General features: G+C 34.5%; 1 protein-coding gene across 1 annotated transcript in view; it reads left to right on the forward strand.

Annotated features, from left to right (window-relative positions):
- The first annotated feature begins 4,506 nt into the window (after positions 1-4,506).
- The window catches only part of LOC116845715 (metal transporter CNNM4), a 21,780-nt gene continuing 5,695 nt past the window's right edge, over positions 4,507-20,591 (forward strand). The window contains exons 1-13 of the mRNA XM_032818742.1: positions 4,507-5,057; positions 10,268-10,547; positions 12,475-12,621; positions 12,747-12,902; positions 12,982-13,170; positions 13,566-13,739; positions 14,060-14,231; positions 14,490-14,681; positions 14,814-14,960; positions 15,087-15,227; positions 15,339-15,611; positions 17,703-17,938; positions 18,298-18,516. Of these exons, the coding sequence (XP_032674633.1) occupies positions 4,507-5,057; positions 10,268-10,547; positions 12,475-12,621; positions 12,747-12,902; positions 12,982-13,170; positions 13,566-13,739; positions 14,060-14,231; positions 14,490-14,681; positions 14,814-14,960; positions 15,087-15,227; positions 15,339-15,611; positions 17,703-17,938; positions 18,298-18,516 (2,877 nt within the window). The remainder of the gene's footprint in view (positions 5,058-10,267; positions 10,548-12,474; positions 12,622-12,746; positions 12,903-12,981; positions 13,171-13,565; positions 13,740-14,059; positions 14,232-14,489; positions 14,682-14,813; positions 14,961-15,086; positions 15,228-15,338; positions 15,612-17,702; positions 17,939-18,297; positions 18,517-20,591) is intronic.

The raw sequence follows: 20,591 nt of genomic DNA on the forward strand, positions 1-20,591 counted from the left end.
AATACTTTTAATCTTAACAGTACTTTGCGTAAGTATTTCATCACTTAGCAAAGTATTATATATTAGTATTTAAATATTGACAATGTTCTGCGTAAGTATTTTATCACTGAACAAAGTATTACATATCAATATTTAAGTATTGAAATCAATCATAAGGTAGGATTTGTAACATTAAATATTGAAATACTTAAGTACTAAAAGCTGTATTTGAATCACAGAATATTACTAAATACTTTACTTTTAATACTGAAAATAAGTAATTAATCAATGATTCTTAGTATGATATTTCTATAAAGGTTATAGATGAATACTGCAAATGTGGGAGCTATTGGAGGTTTGTTTGTAATAACAGCATCTAAAATTAATTCTGAGGACTCTTCATCCTCTAATAACTGGCCATGTTCCATGTATTAAATCGATTTCAATTAATGACATTTTTTATATTATTTGATATTATTATTAAACCGCCTCTCTCTCACACACACACACACACACACATACACACACACACAATTCTTATAAAGGCAATACTGATACTGATTACTGGCAATACGTTACTAATTGGGACCCGACGTTGGACATACGATCCAATAGCCAATAGAAAAATTTATTTTCTAGGGACAGTACATCACTAGCTAGTAACCTTGAAAAGTGCAATCTTGATGCATCCTTGAGATGCATTCAGCTACATCTGTTGCAAATAAAAGAACGCAACCACTCTGGGTTATTCAGCTTACGTTTATTGGTCGAACAAGTACTTATAAGCTTTATGATTGGCTAGTAGAGACTTATGACGTCATTAATCGCTCTCGGAGAGATTAACCCAGGGCCAGTCAAACACGCTATTAAGGTGCCAATACATGGGAGCATTCCAACGTCGAGCGTTAAAGCGTTAGCTAATCAACGTATCAGGTTCCAGAAGTATACTTATAGTTCTGGCGGAAAGTGGCATTTGATTGTCTACTTTAACGCTCGACGCTCGATGCTCCCATGTAAAGGCTCCTTTAAAGTTATAGCATGTTCGACTGGCTTTGAGTTAAACCACTCTAGGTTATTCAGTTTACGTTTATTGGTCAAACAAGTACTTATAAGCTTTATGATTGACTAGTAAAGATTTATGACGTCTTTAATCGCTTTCGGAGCGATTAACCCAGGGCCAGTCGAACATGCTATTAGAGTTAGTTCCACTAGGACCGGAATTATGATAGGCACGACCATCTAGTACTTTTGTAGTTTATGACAACTTCTTCTAATGCTCCTGCACACAAGACGCGGTAATACTTGTCGCGCGGACTTCCGCAGACTTCCGCTGCGCGGCAAGCATTACCGCGTCGTATGTGCAGGAGCCATTAAGCTGAGCAGCGATCACGTAACTTCGAGCGGAACTTTTTACTTTTCACTTTTCGCTTTATCGATTTCACGTAAACTTTTTCATTGTTCACGCAATCAAGTAACTCTATGCGTGAAAAGCACAAATCACTAAACATGGTTCCTATATGATTTCAATATCGGCTATATCCATCGGCTGTAGAACATATTAACCTTAAAAACATCGCTATAACCTTAGGATTGTTATGTTTCATATATCTCATCACAGCAGTAGCATAATATATTCCGCATTCATCATGTCACTAGATTTTCACTTTTCCGCCAGCACATTTCATGGCTAACAATTCACGTAAAAAGTTTCACGTTTCCACGTTCCGCCGAGTTAAGCCCATTCTACAATTGCGTAAGCGTAGTCGTGAACGTAAGAGTCAACCAATCCGAATGTTTTATTCACTGATTGCTTTACTCTGATTGGTTGTTGTAATCACTTACAACCACTTACATCCACGTTCACGCAATTGTAGAATGGGCTTTACGTAATTACGAGTTCACGTGAAACTTCACTTTTCATGTTTCCGCCTTAGGGGAAAAGTTACATGATCGCTGCCCTGGTGGCACATAGAAAAACTTAAGCAGTAAGACGTAAGCAGTAAGCAAATTGACCAATCACAGTTATTGATTCTTCTTACGGTCCAAGAATCAACGACTGTGATTAAACAATTTGCTTACTTCTTACGTTTTACTGCTTAAGTTTTTGGGAGCGTTCTGATTGACCACGGCACGATTGGACATAACCAATCGATGAAAAGAATTATCTAGTGAGTTACTAGGTCGAACCAATCATCACAATCTATGTCCAATCGTACCGTGGTCAATCGAAACCCACTCAAGTTTTTCTGTATGCCACAGCCCTTACCATAGAAACAAGTAAGAAGTAAAGAACGTACATTCGACATCAGGTAATAATTTCGTAAAATCTCACGATTATATCCATATTTTTTTTAACGTGTGGTAAGATTATTTGTATTTTATTAAAATCATATTTATTATAAACTATGTGAGAAATCTGAAGTGTAAAATATAATCCTAATTTAAAATAATATGTATCCTAATATATTTACAAGAATTCTGTTTATATTATTCATATATGTAACGGAAGTTACAATTAAACTTACGAGTTTGGGAGCGTCCCGATTGCTTATTGTACGATTGCACACAAGCCAATCGATGATAAGAATTATCTAGTGAATTACCAGATCGAACCAATCATTACAATTTGTGGTCAATACTGTCGGCAATCGGGACCCTCCCTACGAGTTTAAAATTACGGTTTGAAAATTATTAATTAATTAATATTAATATTATTATTATTGATTAATATTAATATCAATATTAATATTAATATTAATCAATAATAATATTATTAATATTAATTAATAAATAATTTTCAAACCGTAATTTTAAACTCGTAAGTTTATATGAATCCGTCATATATATGAATAGTATAAACAGAATTCTTGTAAATATATTAGGATACATATTATTTTAAATTAGGATTATATTTTACACTTCAGATTTCTCATATGATAGTTTATAATAAATATGACTTTAATAAAATACAAATAATCTTACCACACGTTAAAAAAAATATGGATATAATCATGAGATTTTACGGAATTATTACTTGATGTCGAATGCGTGTTCTTTATTTCTTACTCCAACTTGTTCCTATGGTAAGGCATTGAGTTTGAAGAAGTTGTCATAAACTACAAAAGTACTATATGGTCATGCCTATCATAATTTTCGCCCCTAGTGGAACTAACTCTAATAGCATGTTCAACTGGCTCTGGGTTAACCCACTTTGTGTTATTCAGCCTACGTTTATTGGTCAGATATGTATTTATAAGCTTTATGATTGGTTAGTAAAGACTTAAGACGTCATTAATCGGTCTCGGAGCGATTTACGTTGCGTTCGGAAACACACACTGTGTGCACACTACTAGACGATAATCGCTGGAGTGAGCAAAATACAAGAGTGAAATCAAAAAAAAGGGAAAGTACTCGAGTGATGTTTCCGAACGCAGCCTAACCAAGGGCCAATCGAACACGCTATAACTCTAATGGCTCCTGCACACAGGACGCAGTAATGCTTGCCGCGCGGCGGAAGTTCGCGCAACAACCAATCAATATGCTGCTTTCCGTAATAACCTTCTAGCTCTTATGGAAAAACAACATATTGATTGACTGTCGTGCGGACTTCCACCGCGCGGCAAGCATTACCGCGTCCTGTGTGCAGGAGCCATAATTGTCGTAAAAACCTACTCTATATTGGGTGCTTTTCAATTGCTTAACCATCTTGACACACACGTACACAAAACCAGTTTATTGGTCACATATTATCTAAAATATCTTGTAAGATAATATGCAACCAATAAACTGGTTTTGTGTAACACAGTGTATGCAACTGGAACATAGCCATTATTGACTGTCAAGAAGAAAAGTTCGTTTAACACTGTAAATACGTTAAATAAAGCAATGTGATTGAGCCATTCGTCGCTCTGAAGTACTTACAGCACTAATTAAAATTATTTACAGCACTAAACCTTATCCAAGAACTACATCCCGTTATAGCAACCTAACCTTTTCCATGTAACAATAGAATGAGAACAGGATAAAAGCAATTGCTGTTATTATTTATACACAGCATAAAATATTATAAATATCAATTTTATGTCGAGATAAGTAAAATATACGGTTTTATTCTTTTAATTCTGCACTAAATTATATATAGCACTTGACAGCTTGACAGTGGCCATATTCTTTCTATACGATAGAATGAGAAAACACTAGGGGCAAATCAACTTTCTTACTCTGTTTTAAACTGCCAACTTCCAGCTTCACTCACTGCTACAGCAGAGTATAAGAATGCTTAGTTTATGTATATACGTCATTGATTGAATGTAGACCAGGGGTAATTAGCCGACTATACATCAGTTGAGCGAAAAAGAACAGACCTATTATTGACGGCTGCCGCGCATGGAGATCTAGCGGCGCGGTGCGGAAGCGTGCAGTCGCACGCATACGCATGCGTGAGCGCGCAGTCAACGGGCGCGTTATACATAAATATAACACTGTCGTGACAGGGCCGAGTGAAGTTTGTCAGGATACGTTGGTCGTATGATGGCGCAACATGTTGGCCGTCCGTTCACAGTACAGCCGGCGATTCTTTTACTACTTGTTCACGCGCTCGTTGCACAGTTAGCGAATAACGGCAATAACGCCTCGGCTACGTCCAGCAAGGTAGCCGAGATCGTCGCTAACGACAGCGGCACCGATCACTGGCACGACGACACGTCGTTCACGACGCTTAACGCACAAACCACGATAATCTCGGCGCGCATGGTAACGGTGTCGGAATTGTTGGCGTTGTCAGTGCCTGTCAAGCCCTCCACCGACTTCCTTTTCATCGAGTTTCGCGGCACCAGACTCAGTCATGCCGACGTCGCTCTACGATGGTCGCCGTGGCCGCGTGGTGAGTGCCCACACCACCCAGACAACACGCTGGACGTGGTGTGGACGTCGCGTATGGCCAACCGCGGGATCTACCAATTTCGCATCAAACCCGACCCGTCTATCGCCGTCATCTATTTTTGTCTGAAAAACGGCACGGACGAGATATGGAGAAGACTCGACGAACATACCTCGATAGAATTTCCGGTACGATCCGAGTAAGTAAGCCTTCGATAGTTTTCCTCTATACTTGCGTGTCTCATCTTTTACCTTTCTCTTTCTCTATCTGCCTATATTCGCATCTTACTTTTCCTCAGTCGATTTTCCTCCTCCCGCTTCTCCGAGACGCTGTCGAGTCTGTCAAGTTTTCCTTACATTTTGTGCTTCTTTCTGTGCTTCCGTCTCGGTTTCTTTTTTTATCCAGTCCCATATACCGTAACTCTGAGGGTATACTCGTCATTGAACGAGCGTAGGAGCAATTTCTAAAATTAACTCGACAATGTGTTGGGAAAAAACATATCTTGTGTAAAAAGTTTGAACAGAAACTTGGAGATTGATTGTATGTTTAACGCAACTTGATAAAAATTACAAAAGTAAACAAATTTACTAGAAAATTTACAATTTTATTGATCAATAAAACTTAACGAATTTTCTCATTTTTATCATTTTCACTATGTTATATTAATACACAATCAATCCTCTAGCCAGAAAGTAATGGAGACTGAAAATATCTGAGACGCTCTAGTACTTTTCGTTATATCAGACTTAAAATATACAAATTTCATACACCAAGTTGTGTGGTACTCTGAATGTTCCATTTTACATGTTTACAAAATTTTTCTATAATAAAATATAATAAAATATACTTGTGTTCTACTTTGAATTGAATTTCTTGTATGTGTAGCACTAATACTTTGGAAACAATGTATTCTATTTACAATATTCCATCTCTACAATGTTTTCATTACATGAATGGATGTTTAGATGTTTGAATAATCACACACAAATCATCACACAATATTCGACTTGAATCTTGTGTTTCTTGCAGTAAATTTGTATTTGAACGGTATGAAGTAAATTTGTATTTGAACGGAATTTAGCAATAGAATTCGAAATTAACGTTTGTGCGAAATGATATGAAGAAATTAATTTAATCTAATGATTTTATGTGCAGAATATTCTGTTTGTTTATTTTTTATTTTCCTTTTCTATTATCTTTAAAGTTAAATTCCTACAATTTTCTCCTCACCTAAGGAGAATTGGACGGTCGAAATGACGAAAAGAACGAAAGGTTCTCGATGTAAGGAACATACGGATAAATGTTTCAATAATCAGAGACCATCATATTTCATTTTGACGTCGGTTCTCTTATATTCAATTTGTGCTTTTCTCATTATTGATATATTTATATATTTCTTTTAATTTATATCTTTCTCAAATTGTGTATATTCGTATATTTTTTACATTTAAAAAGATTGTAAGGCAAAATAAATTTATTAAGAATTTATTGAAACTTGCATTATATAAGGTAAATGTACCAATGCCCGGACATGTACCAATCTCCGGACATTGTTATTATTTTTATATTTGAGTATGATTATATTTCAACTTTCAACGTACAATACATATATATGTGCATACATACATACATTTAATATTTATATTTAGTATACGTTGAAAGATGAAATATTTAGGGAAATATTCAAAATAATAAGAGTGTCCGGAATTAGATACATGTCCGGGCATTGGAACATTTATCTTAAATTGGAATATTATCTAACTGTTCATGCAATTAGAAAAAGATTGATAATGTTTAAGAATTAAGATATTTGAAATTTTTTAAAGTTGACACTTTTTACATATGTTCCTTGGGATTGAGGGAGGCATGTTATTTCCAATTTCTATTTCTAATTTCTTCTTCAAAATTAAGGTTTTAATAATTAGTTATTATAATATTAAGGGCTAACATATATTGTTATATACAAATTTCAGAATTACTGTCTGTTTTGTTTAGAAAACAACATAGAAAGTAATTTATATAATGACACTCTTGAAATACATACATATACAAGTTTTTCTATACAAACTTTAAACTTTAACTTTGTGTTTTATGAATTGAAATAAGAAAAAAAATACATAAAACTAGATCCCAAAACGCTTTATTAAAAAGTTATAGCAAAAATATGAAATTTATAAGGAACAATTTTTTACTTATGTTTGCATTTCAGTGTCGTTCGCCTATGTTAATAAAACTTGACATCAATGTAATATTGAATATCCTAAATTATCCTAAAAATTTCGTGTCTATTTTACTTAATCTTTGCAGTTGCGTCGATAATTCTTTATATTAGTTTATCTCTTAACATGACTCGTGTTCGATAAACTGTTTTTCATTGTCCCCTACAAATAAAAGTTTAACGCTGTAAGATTGAGTGATCTTGAAAGTCAAGATATCGGTGCTCCTTGACCAATCTGCCTTTTAGGATAACATTGTTACTGCAAAAAAAAGAAAACAAAAAAACACGTGACAGAATTCGACATCCTTCATTCCCGCGAATATCACGGCGCTGATTTACGAGAAGGTAATAGAGAAACTTTGTTTCTCGTAGTCAATGCGGCTCGTTTAATTTTTATTAAATCGCGTCTACTGCTCTCCACCCTAAGCGACTGTTTACTCAACATCAACATTGAGCGGAACGCGGCGTCCTGTATTAGGTAATAGAAGACGCTGTTAATAAAGAATGACAAATGCCGGCGTGGGACAGCTGTGGAGAGGGGGAGAAGGGATACATTTTATCGGCCTGGAGAAGAATGCGCAACTTTAGACGCATACATTTAGGACTGGGTATGGAATTTGTCATCGTCATCGTCGCTGGCGTCGCCGTCGTTGTTATCGTCGCCGTTAACGTCGAAACACGTCGGCGATAACGACGCTACGACGACGACAACGTCGGCCGATGTATCCCATTGACCGCGTCATCGGTTGGCAGCGGGCTAACCAACCAGTCGACCGACCAACCGACCAACTGATTCAATAGTCAAACTTGGCCCGTGCTAAATCAGTAAAAATAGATTACCGTATGACCTATATCGTGCGTCTGCTCCTCCTCCCCGGCCGATAACGTCGCGTGGCACAGTACGTTATTTACGTACACGTTAAAGAAATTTATCGTCCCATACACAGCCGTACGATCCAGTAAATTGCACTATTTTTTGGAGGAAACAAAAGAAAGAGAGAGAGAGAGAGTTTATCAAACATCTTGGGATTTTTACACTCCATACAGTTACAATATTTTGTAATATGTTAGAATCCGCGCGTTACTAAACATTTAGTAAAATAGTAGACATCAAAATCATGTAAGATTTTACAATAGAAATAATTATTTCCTGAAGAGAAACAAATATTACTATTATGATAAGTAAAGTATTTCATAGAGAATAGCATATTTAATTGTGGAGAAAAACGCATTCAAAATGGAAAAAAGAAATACAAAAGATACATAACAGAAAAACGAATATATAGAACGCATTAGTAAAAACGCAAATAAAAAACAATTTCAAGATAATAGTAAGAGCACAGTTTGAATCGCAAGAACATTAAACATGTTTAACTAGTGTGATTTAAATATAAAATAATAGTAGGAGCATAGTTTTTTGAATCATCAAGAACATTAAACATGTTTAACTAATGCAATTTAAATATAAACTTGAGATGCTATCTGTAAGAATAATTGGATAGGCTAAGAGTATAATGTAATAAGCTCAAAATAGAATAAAGATTTTAATTTTGCTGTCGCTTCAATTCTAACAATAATTTCATAAATACTCACTTAAAGTGAAAAAAATGTTGACGAATTTGTTACTTTCTCAGCAAAAATGAATTTTATAAGTATGCTGTTTATACTGTAAGTGATTTTTTGTAAATTTCTTTTCAGAAAGTGAGGAAGAAGGAGAAAAGAGAAAAGCATAATTTGTTATTCTTGCATTTCGGATAATCCTCTCTCAAACTCTAAAAAAGCATACAATATATAACAGAAACCCTTAATAATTAAATTTAAAATGAATAGGATTATTCGTAATGCAAAGAGCAGTGTGAGTTAAGTCGTGAAGCTCTAAGAGAACTTTCAGGCCCGGTTGCAGCAACATTATTTTGACTTTAAGTGAGACTTAAACTATCTTTCTATCTTTATCTTTCTTTCTGAATAAATAAAGATAAATATTTAAGTTTCGCTTAAAACCAAAATAATTTTGGTGCAACCGAGTTTCAGTCAAAAAGTCAAAAGAAACGTAAATAATTATAGAATAATTAGTGAATACGGAGTGTCTCAGAGAGAGAAAATCCAGATAATTCATGCAGGACATTAAAAAAATCAAACATACTACAATATCATCACAGATCACTCAAGCTATAAAAGTAAAAATCAGTTTTGAACTCATCCAAAGTACATACAGTTTGAATTTTTGGAGAGATATTTTATAGGGCATAATAAGTGAAGCATCTTTTGAAACATTCCGTTCTACATAAGGGCAAAGTCTATCCCCCACAGCTCTCATCTTATAGCAATAATATGAAATGTAACATTCCCAATGATAAAATGAAGCAATTGAAATGGTGTTATAAATTTGGCATTCAATAAAGTAATCTCTCTTATTTGCATCTTCAACCATTTCAATTTGTTATAGTAAGAGGTGATATAGTAGAATCTCTTCTAAATAAATATAAATTTAATACATGCATCGCTCTCTGCAGACGAAAATTCTGTTTAGCTATGAGTAAGAGCAGCACAACAATAGTCAACGCGGATATGTTAGAGTCTTGACCAATCTTTCTCTCTAAGTGCAATAGGAAGCAAGAGAGCAAGAGAAGAACAGGAAGAAAAAGAGAGAGAAAGATAAGAAAGAGATAAGAGAGAAATAAGTAAAATCAGCAGGAAAAGAAAACATCGGTACACCTCCGAAGCAGTTGCATCCGACTTCTTCACAAAATGAGCTTTCCTACAAAAGCTCAAATCGTTTGTGCGCGACGATTTTTATTGCGAACGTGCGCAAGAATTATTTCTTCCTTCTTTCTTTCTTTTCGCGTTCAACGACGATCCGCGAAGTAATATCATTGTTTGAACATCTCGTTAGCAGATAGCCTTATTTGTAGAAGGGCTCTCGTTACACACATGCTTCTCAGTGATTCATTCTCAGATTAGCCTGGTATTGATATCTCGGGGAGACGAGCGCTGATAACGCCTCGCGTCCCGGTCGATTCTCGACGCATTAGCCTTTAGTTCATTGACCACTGTTCTCTTTTTGCGACACGACGATAAATATAAGTTCCCGAGCGGGACTCTTTTCAAAAGGCCGCGACTTAACGGAAAGAACGATGAAAAGGGCGCGATGAGAAGCTGGGTCTCACGTGGAGAGTGATTTTTGTCCGTAGAAAATCTCGTCATACACGACGTTTCGATATGCTCGTCCAGCCTGATGACTCCGAAACCTCGCAAAACGACACGGACACGCATATCGAAGGCCTACGGGTGGAGATGGCCGACAAGGAGCCCAGTTACAGTGACGAGGGAATTCCCGAGATTCTGGTCGGCACCAAGGCGGTGATCCGATTATTTGGCACTGGTATCACGAAAGACACGTTAATCACCTTCACCGACGTGCCGGCTAAGAGAGGCACTGTTTGCGACAAAATCAAGAGCAACGAATTTCGTGTGAGTATTTCTCATTTATGACAAGATCAATAAGAAGGATTGGTCAGATTTCAATATATTTCATTGGTTCTGTTCTCTTCTAAATAAAATCCTCTTGAAATTTTATTGAAAATATATGTGAAGAAGTAAATTTCTAAAGTGCTTATTTTTCTATGCGCTGTATCCTTAACAATCATTTTTGCTATTTATAAAACAATCTTTTTATTCTTTACTAATAAGGAATTAATGTGTAAATCGAATACTCATTTATTTTTATTGCTACATTGAGAGTAAGCGATTTATTGTACATTTTTTTCCTTTGAATCGATGATTTCTTACATATTCTAAAATTCAAATTAACTTTAAAACTTGATGGAACAATTTGGCCAACGACATTGCTTTTTGTAAGTGAAAAACACCTACTTTCATTAAAATTAAGGCTCCTTGTATCTCGTCGCGACCATGTTGGATTTGTGATGTCAGAAACGAAAAATGACACGCTAACGAAAGTTGCGTGCCATTTATAAATAAAAATAAATATAGACGAAAGAGCATTTGAAATTACTTGAGCACACTTATCTGAAAGATATCCTTTTCCCTGCATGCAAACAAAACAGACTCATTATTTTACGTATCTCACTTCATTTATTATACAACTATTTATTGATCATTAAGGGAAAATGATATCTTTTGGATAATTTTACAAGTGTACTCAAGCAAAAAGTCTCAAGTGCTCTTTATTTATTTTTATTCAGAAATGATACGTAACTTTCGTCAACATGTGTCACACTCCTCGCTTCTGACGTCAAATCTGACATGACCGGCCAGTTACAAGGAGTCTTAATTACCAAACATTTGTTTTGTGGTCCTATGTTATTATTTAATTATACGTTTACTTTGGAGCAAAAAAAGGTACATGTGTGAAAAATGCGGAGGAATGGTGAAAGTTTCAAGAATACTGATAGGATCTTGTGCACTTTTATAATGTAAAAATAAAATAAACCAAATGAAAAGCGTTGTTTTTTTTTCTAGTATAATGGAGATAAAAGTACAGTTAGAGTCTGCAAAAGATATATTTAAAATCTTGAAGCCAGAGATATCAATGATTAATAAACAACAAAGCGTTTGTTATAAGTGAATTTATTCCTAGTTTATAAAAGAATTTTTATTCCTAGTTTATCGGAAGAAAAAAAATCCATATTCCTAACTTCCCTTGAAGAATTTGTTTCTAATGTTTCTACTTGAAGAGCTTATTTTTAAAACTTCTGAGTACTCGCCGCGGCCACGATGGATCATGACGTCACAGACGAGAAAGGACACGCTGAAATTCTTGCGTGCTGTTGTCTATATAAAAAGATATTTGAATGAAAGGTCACTCGATCCCTTGAGTAATGCTTCTAAAACTATCCTCAACAATTAATAAATAGTTGTAAAATTAATGCGACAAAATCATGGAAAAAGATAGATCAAAAAGGAAGGTTGCATATTCCGTAAATTTTACGACTATTTTTTTGTTCAAGAGAAAAGAATAGTTTTTGAAGCGTTTTACAAGTATGCTCAAATGATTTCAAATATTCCTTCATACAAATAACTTTTTATTTGAAAATAGCATGCAAGAATTTTGGACTTACGTTTCCTCGCTTTTGACAGTTAAGAGTTGCGCAGTGAAGGATCAGGAGCTTTAATCTATATTAAAAAATAAAATTTACAGACATATCTATACTAGAAAGATAAAATCTAATAAAAATATAAAATATATACTAAATAAAAATAAATTCAGACGTATCAGTACTTTCCTGAACTCTTGTTTAAAAAACGATAAATCTTTAAATTCTGAATTTAAAGTCTCTGATTCGTCCTTTTATATACTTTTATATACCTTTAATTGTGATTCAATAAAGCTTCCATTTACTTGTTTAACTTATAAGAACTAAACTTGCTTTTTCAGGTGGAAAAAATAGAAGGGAGTACAGCGACTATTAACGTAGTGCTTCCTCCAGGATCACCATTTTATGTATGTGCAAAACAACCAATAGACAATCTGAAGAAAGATGTAGTCCTGTTTAAACACCAAGGTACTGCGCTGTATAACACTGTAAGTATTTTCCTCTCTATCTCTCTCTTTCCCCTTTGCATTCAGGGATACATTTGTATAAATAATTAAAAAGTTCGTTTTATTTAGTAGGGAGAACACAATTATTTACAGTTCAGAAATTTCAGATTCGCACATATGAGAAATTGTTACCTCTCTGGGTCACTATCTTGATCATTCTCGTTTGTCTCAGTCTTTCTGCGCTTTTCTCTGGTCTAAATCTGGGTTTGATGGCAATGGATAGGACTGAATTGAAAATTCTTTGCAACACCGGCACGGAAAAGGTGAGCAGATTTCATTCTTTTGTTTTTTCTGTTGCGTCTTTCTTCTTCTTCTACTTACGCACACGTTTTTGTATTGCAGGAAAAACAATACGCGAGAACTATTCAGCCAGTAAGAAATCACGGAAATTATCTGTTGTGTTCAATCTTGTTCTCTAATGTTCTTGTCAATTCGGTATTCACGATATTATTGGATGACCTGACATCCGGTCTAGTCGCCGTTATCTGCTCAACATTAGCTATCGTCATCTTCGGCGAAATTTCGCCACAGGTATGTGTCGTTTGCTAAATTGAAGTTTTTCTCGATCTTATTTGGGAATTGAAGAGTTTCTTTCCAAATTACACTGAATCCCTATCCTCAAATATTATTTTACAGCTTTGTGAATAGTAAATTACGTAAAAAAAATACTTAACTCAATATTGATATAACTTTTGCATTAGATTTTATTCTTTTTAATATAGATTTGTTACAAATTTTATTTTGTAATATAGATTAGACAAATAATTTAAAGATCATTAGAAATAAATTCTTCAAGTAGGGAAACAAGTTAGGAACAAACTTTTTTTTAATATAGACTAGAAATAAATTATTTAATTGCAATTGAACGCTTTATTAGTTAATTGTTAGTATATTTCCTTATTTCAAGACACATGTATGTTTTACAGGCTATCTGTAGCAGGCACGGATTATGCGTTGGTGCAAAAACCATCTTTCTGACCAAGTTGACAATGTTAGTGACTTTCCCGCTAAGTTATCCAATCAGCAAAATTCTAGATGTTATTCTCGGCGAAGAAATAGGAAATGTCTACAATCGAGAAAGATTAAAAGAACTAGTTAAAGTAAGAAATTAAATGACCAAATAGCGGAAATTAAATTGAACTGTGAATGCATGATGATACACATTAAAGAAAATAGCTTTAGTTATGTATTTATCACGGTGTGCGAATACTTCTCACAGTACACATTAACACAGCTCTAATTTGTACGAATAATTGTAATTAGGCAACTTCGTTAATCAATTTAACTGTAAGTGAAAGTTAACGATGCTTGCAAGTTTCTGGGAGCATCTTGTAGAAAGATCTCGTTAGAAATGTCTTTGAAATGTGCATGATTATTTGAAATTGATATATTAACGCGTACTATACAGGAACCTTTCTAGGTAACGACCGAATACAACGATTTAGAGAAAGATGAAGTAAATATAATTGCAGGAGCGTTAGAACTGCGGAAGAAGACCGTAGCCGACGTAATGACCAGAATCGAAGATGTATATATGTTGAACTATAATGCTGTTCTAGACTTTGAAACTGTATCCGAGATTATGAAGTCAGGTATGCATGACATTTTAAGTGCGCTTTAACGACGTTCTCACTCACTCGCTCCTCCGTAAGAAACATTGCTCGTATAACTGGCAGATATTATCAGTTCAATTAAGTGCTCTTCTTACAGAGATAAATCTCGCATTAGATAAGCATTTAGCGCTTCCTTATTAGAACCAGTTAGTTACCTAAATCGACTGAGTATAGGTTTTCGTGTTAACTTTATTTAGTGACGTAAGATTAGTGGGATTAATCGTGTTGTACTTTTAGGATTTTCTCGCATACCAGTGTATGAAAATGTGAGGACAAATATAGTGACAATGTTGTATATCAAGGATCTCGCATTTGTCGATCCCGATGATAATATGCCGCTCAAGACACTTTGCCAATTTTATCAAAATCCATGTAATTTTATCTTTGAAGATGTCAGATTGGATATAATGTTTAAGCAATTCAAAGAAGGTACGTGGATATCAGCGAACGTATATCGATGCTACGATATAACATAATAACGCAATAACGTAAGACATAATGTACAAGTAACAATAATGAGATTATTCTGGAATAAACGAGCGAAATAACTAATATTTTCAGGTCACAAGGGTCACATGGCTTTTGTACAAAGAGTTAACAACGAAGGTGAAGGTGATCCGTTTTACGAGGTGATTGGTTTGGTTACGTTGGAAGATGTTATCGAAGAATTAATTCAGGCTGAGATTATTGATGAGACAGATGTATTTAGTAGGTTTTGTTTTATCGCTTATTCACGCTCGCCGCAAACTTCTTTTGCTTGAATTGTGATTTCCTTTTCGCGTTTGGACATCAATACCTAGGGAACGTTTAACGTCGAAATATTCATTTTTGCAGTGGATAACAGAAGTAAACGCAAGCGACAGGTTCGTTCGAAAATGCCAAAGGACTTTACGATATTTGCAGAGAAAAAGGAGAACCAACGGATTCACATCTCTCCGCAATTGACGTTGGCGATGTATCAGTACTTGTCCACAAGTATGAGAAGAGAGATAATATCTTGCAGATCATGAAATGTTCAGATATGAGAGATACTTCTCATAATACCATGCCAAACTTGTGTAATTATGTAATTTGTGCTCTTTCCAGCTGTAGACACGTTTAAACCAGATGTTATATCGGAGACAATCTTACGACGTTTACTGAAACAGGACATTATTTATCATATTAAAGTGAAGTCGCGAGAGAAAGCCAAAACCGACCCAGCCGCGATAATCTATCAGCAGGGGAAAGCGGTCGACTACTTTGTGTTGATTCTAGAAGGTCGTGTCGAGGTAACAGTAGGCAAAGAGAACATGATGTTCGAGAGCGGCCCGTTCACATACTTTGGCTCTCAAGCACTCACTGCTAACATTGGAATCGGTGAGATTTTAATGCTTTAACGAATTTATGTATATGCTTATTTATATAATGCTTAAACGAATTTATATATTATTTAACTCTTAAACGAGCGCGTAGCGATACTCAATATTACAATATTGTTCTTTTTTTTCTGAAAAATAATATATGGCAATTCCATTTCTGTTGCAACCTTTTGTATTTCTTATTCATTGTGTCTTATGAAGATAGCACATATTTTGTATTTTTTCCATTAAGAGATCACTCATTGGCTCTCAGTCCAGTAAGTCATGTTTTGCGGAACTTTGTACTATATATTTCTAAGCATTCAGAAAAGTTTATCTTGTTACTGTAATATATCCTTATTTAAACAGTTTTAAGCTAATACTCCTTTTTTCATTTTCTAGTTACGATTAGTCAACAAGTTTACTTAACAAATTTAGAACAAATTAAAAAATTAGAACAAATTTATAAAACGTCCAAAATTTCAATGTTATATTTTATCACAAATATATTTTCCCTCTTTCTATTATTTATACATTTTTTTATAAACAATAAAAACAGAGAAAATTATAAATAATAGAAAGAGAAAAATATATATATTTGTAATTTTTTTATAAATTTATCAAAATTTTCTAACAATTAAATAATAAGTAAATAATAAATAAATAAACAACTAAATAATAAGTTTGTAAGGCAGTTCTCATATAAAGTATTCACAGTGTTACATCTACTTTTCAAAGATGTACATATTTTTGAAAAGTACTTATTGAGACAATTTCAACAATATATAACATTACTGCACGGAATAAAAACATTGACTAAAAGTGGGGCATCAAAATTTGGTCAATAATGAAACTATTTCATGCGACTATTTATGAATACATAACTTGTTAACATGTTTTAAAGATCTACATGTTTTTGGGAAGCACTTATTGAGATAAAATCAACGATATATATCACTACCGTCTGAACAGATAAAAAAGTTATATATTCATAAACAGTCATTGGTTTTATTCACTAGTTATGAAAATATTGATTAATTTTTTCTCAATTTAATAATTAATTTGAACAAATGTGTTTAAATTTAACTAATTAACGATTGATTTAAGCAAAATCGAAGAACGTTTCATTAACGATTGATTTCAATTCAATTAAAGATCGTTTAATTAACGACTAATATGAGCGAAGGAAATCAAAGATTATTCAATTAACAACTAAACTTAGCAAATTTAATTAAAGGCCGTTTAACTGATGATTAAACAAGTTTAATTAAAGGCTTTTTAATTAACTATTAATATATGAGCAAATTCAATCGAAGAGCGTTCGATTACTCAAAGTTACAAATGGTTTCGTGGATAATATTTATTCTTAAAGCATTATGACATCGTGAAAAATGTCAATGAGTAGGACCTGCATTAAAAGAAGAGCATATCCATCATCACCAAACAATCTTCGATTGAATCGATTGAATTTGCTCATATCAATCATCAATTAAACGTTTAATTAAATTTACTAAGTTAAATTGTCAGTTAAGCGACTTTCAATTAGATTTATTAAGTTCAATTATTAGCTAAACGATCTTTAATTTCCTTCGCTTATATCAATCGTCAATTGAATAATCTTTAATTGAATTCGTTGAAACCAACCATCAATTGAACGGTTTCCGATTGGATTTGTTGAAATAAATTGTCAATTAAATGTCTTCAGTTGAATTAGCACATGTTGATCGTCAATTATACACGATAATTAATTTTAAAAATAATTAAATACTCGCAACTTTGGTTCCATTATTGGTCAAATTTTGACCAGTATTCTCATTTGGCGCAGAATTGTTATATATCGTTGAACTTGTCTCAATGAATACTTTTCTTATATATATATACATCTTTGAAAAGTAAACGTAATTCACTTCGTCAATACCGTACGCGCTCACTGATGTTTGAACGAGAGGCGCAATCGCTTAAGAATTAAGCGATATTAATGTTTTTCAATAATAATAGAGAAAATGGCGCTAATAAAAATTCAATTCAAATGTCTTTTACAATTTGAATTAATGTATTTATTTTTAAATAGATCGTCGTTTAAATTTACGATATATTTCGTCATTTCCAGCCGAGTCGCCTACGAATGCAAATCCGCAGACAGTCGGAAGCATTCAGTCCGTTAATTTAGATTCCATGTTGCGCCATACCTTCATACCGGACTACACCGTACGCGCGGTTACCGAAGTGTTCTACGTGAAGGTTAAGAGATCTTTGTATCTTGCGGCAAAACGCGCTACACTTTTGGAGAAAAGCCAAAAGGACCCATTGCCTAGTCAAGAACAATTCGACGACGAGGTGGAAAAGGTTATATAACTTACCTCATAAATTATAAGACATTCTGAATGTCAGAGAAACTTTGTTTCCAATCGCCAATCGACCGAACAAATGTCATAAATAATCACGTGTTAGACTTTTATTGGCTTTCTTTGTTGGCTTTATTTAAAAGTCACCACTATTTATATTTTGTCATAGATAATTTTATTAATGTCATGGATAATTTATATTTTATTAATATAAAGAATATGTGTGTATGTGTGTGTGTGTGTGTGCGCGCGCGCGCGCGTGTTTGTGTGTATATGTGTATCTCACAAATATATTGTATGAATATTGTATTAATATCATAGACAAATCATAATTTATAGATAATTTTATTAATTTTGCAGTTGCTACATTCGCTAGAAGAGGACGATCGTAGTGTACCTGAGTCGCCAATATTGCCTTCGGACAAGGGTACGGAAAATGAGAAGAAGGAAATCGGCCATTCGCCTGTGCGCAGCGTAACGGCACCGACGTCGCCGCTTCCAGCCAGCGTCAGCCCGGTTTCTAACTCGAAGTTCGTTTCACCGCGGAACGACGGGAAAGCGAAGAGCTTGTCAGCGAAGGTTCTTACATCTTTCACTTCTACATATCTGCTTTTAACACATTGACGAATTATCTCGCGATTAGAAATTCTTTTCGAAATGCAAAAAGGATTCTCTATTGCATATTCCCGCTACGAGTTAACCCGTAAGTTTTTTTTTACGAGTTTTCCTGAATAATAAATATCAGGATTGAGCGTTTACGCGTAAACTGTGATTGTATACGTGGAGAACGTAAACTATGTATGAAATGTCATTTATATAGAAAATTTATTGATGTTGTTTAGAAAACGTATGACTTGTTAAAAAATTAATTAAGGAAAATTTATATTTAACCTCTTAAACTCTTTATCTTAATTCTAATGTAAATTTATAAACGTTATTTCTTAAATAAGTTAAAGTCCACATTCTTTGTCGACATCATCATCTAAAGTCTATCAATCTGTCGCATGATGAAATGAAAATTTCGTGCAATTTATTATTTTGTTTAAATATTATATTGGGTGTACAACTTAGTTCGGTCCGTTTTCAAAGGATGGCTCTAGGTGTTATAAATGGTTGACGGCGACAGCTGATTTTTGCTGTATCGTGAAGTGTCAACATCTGTCAACCAAATATTGTTTACAAGCCTTTGAGTTTTGCACAACAAGTTTAATTTTTACTGCGTTGAAAATGTCGAGTTTCGTTCCAAATAAGCACCATTTGCGGGAAGTTTTGATTTTCTGTTTCAATTGGAAGAAAAGTGCAGCTGAAGCGCATCGAATGCTTGTGGAAGTTTATGGTGAATCTGCACCGTCGGATAAATCTTGCAGAGAATGGTTTCGACGATTTCAAAGTGGTGATTTTAGTGTTGAAGACAAAGAGCGTTCGGGTCAACCGAAAAAGTTTGAAGATGAAGAATTAGAAACATTACTCGATCAAGATTCGTGTCAAACGCAAAAAGAGCTCGCAAGAACATTGGAAGTTACTCAACAAGCTATTTCGAAACGACTCAAAGCCGCGGGATACATCCAAAAGCAAGGAAATTGGGTCCCATACGAATTGAAACCGAGAGATATCGAACGACGATTTTGCATGTCCGAAATGTTGCTTGAACGGTACAAAAAGAAGTCTTTTCTGCATCGAATCATTACCGGGGACGAAAAATGGATTCACTACGACAACCCGAAACGCAAAAAATCGTATGTAAAGCCCGGCCAACCGGGAACATCAACGCCGAAGCCGAATATCCATGATGCCAAGGTAATGCTCTGTATTTGGTGGGATCAGAAGGATGTGATCCACTATGAGCTGCTAAAACCTGGTGAAACCATCACGGGAGACTTCTACAGGCGACAATTGATCCGTTTGAAGCGAGCTATAGCGGAAAAACGTCCAGAATATGCGACCAGACACGAGTCCATAATCTTTTACCATGACAACGCTCGGCCTCATGTGGCTGTTCCGGTTAAAAACTATTTAGAAAATAGGGGATGGGAAGTTCTGGCTCACCCGCCTTATAGCCCAGACCTTGCCCCTTCCGACTACCATTTGTTTCGATCGATGCAGAACGCTTTGACTGGAATATACTTCACTTCAGAACAGAGTATCAAAAATTGGCTCGATTCATTCTTAGCTTCAAAAGATGAACGCTTCTTCCGCGACGGAATCCATAAATTGCCAGAAAGATGGGAAAAAGTAGTGGCTAGCGATGGACAATACTTTCAATAATGTATTAATTCATTTTATCATTCAAATAAATGCGTTTTTCAAGCAAAAAAACGGACTGAATTAAGTTGTACACCCAATAATATTCAAAATAATTAAGCAAAGAAGCTTTCAATGCTTAATGAAAGAACTATGTGTCTTGCACGCTATCGTGAAATAAATCGTTTTATCTTTGTCAATCATAATGAAGGAGGATATAAGAATATAATTGCAATATAAAAAACACGGCGGACGAATGTAGTGCAACAGTGAATTTTTGCAATGACACAGACTTGAGATTATAAAGATGTTTGACATTAGACAATGGTTTGCTATACAACACAAATGTTTTCAATTCATCTCAGAGTCAAGGATAAGTGATATTTCTGGGATGTCTGTAGGTTGTATTTTCG

This window comes from Odontomachus brunneus, unplaced genomic scaffold (genome assembly GCF_010583005.1).
Source record: "Odontomachus brunneus isolate Ranch 3 - 2012 unplaced genomic scaffold, Obru_v1 Obru_scaffold_057, whole genome shotgun sequence".
In the NCBI taxonomy this organism is placed as follows: Eukaryota; Metazoa; Arthropoda; class Insecta; order Hymenoptera; family Formicidae; genus Odontomachus; species Odontomachus brunneus.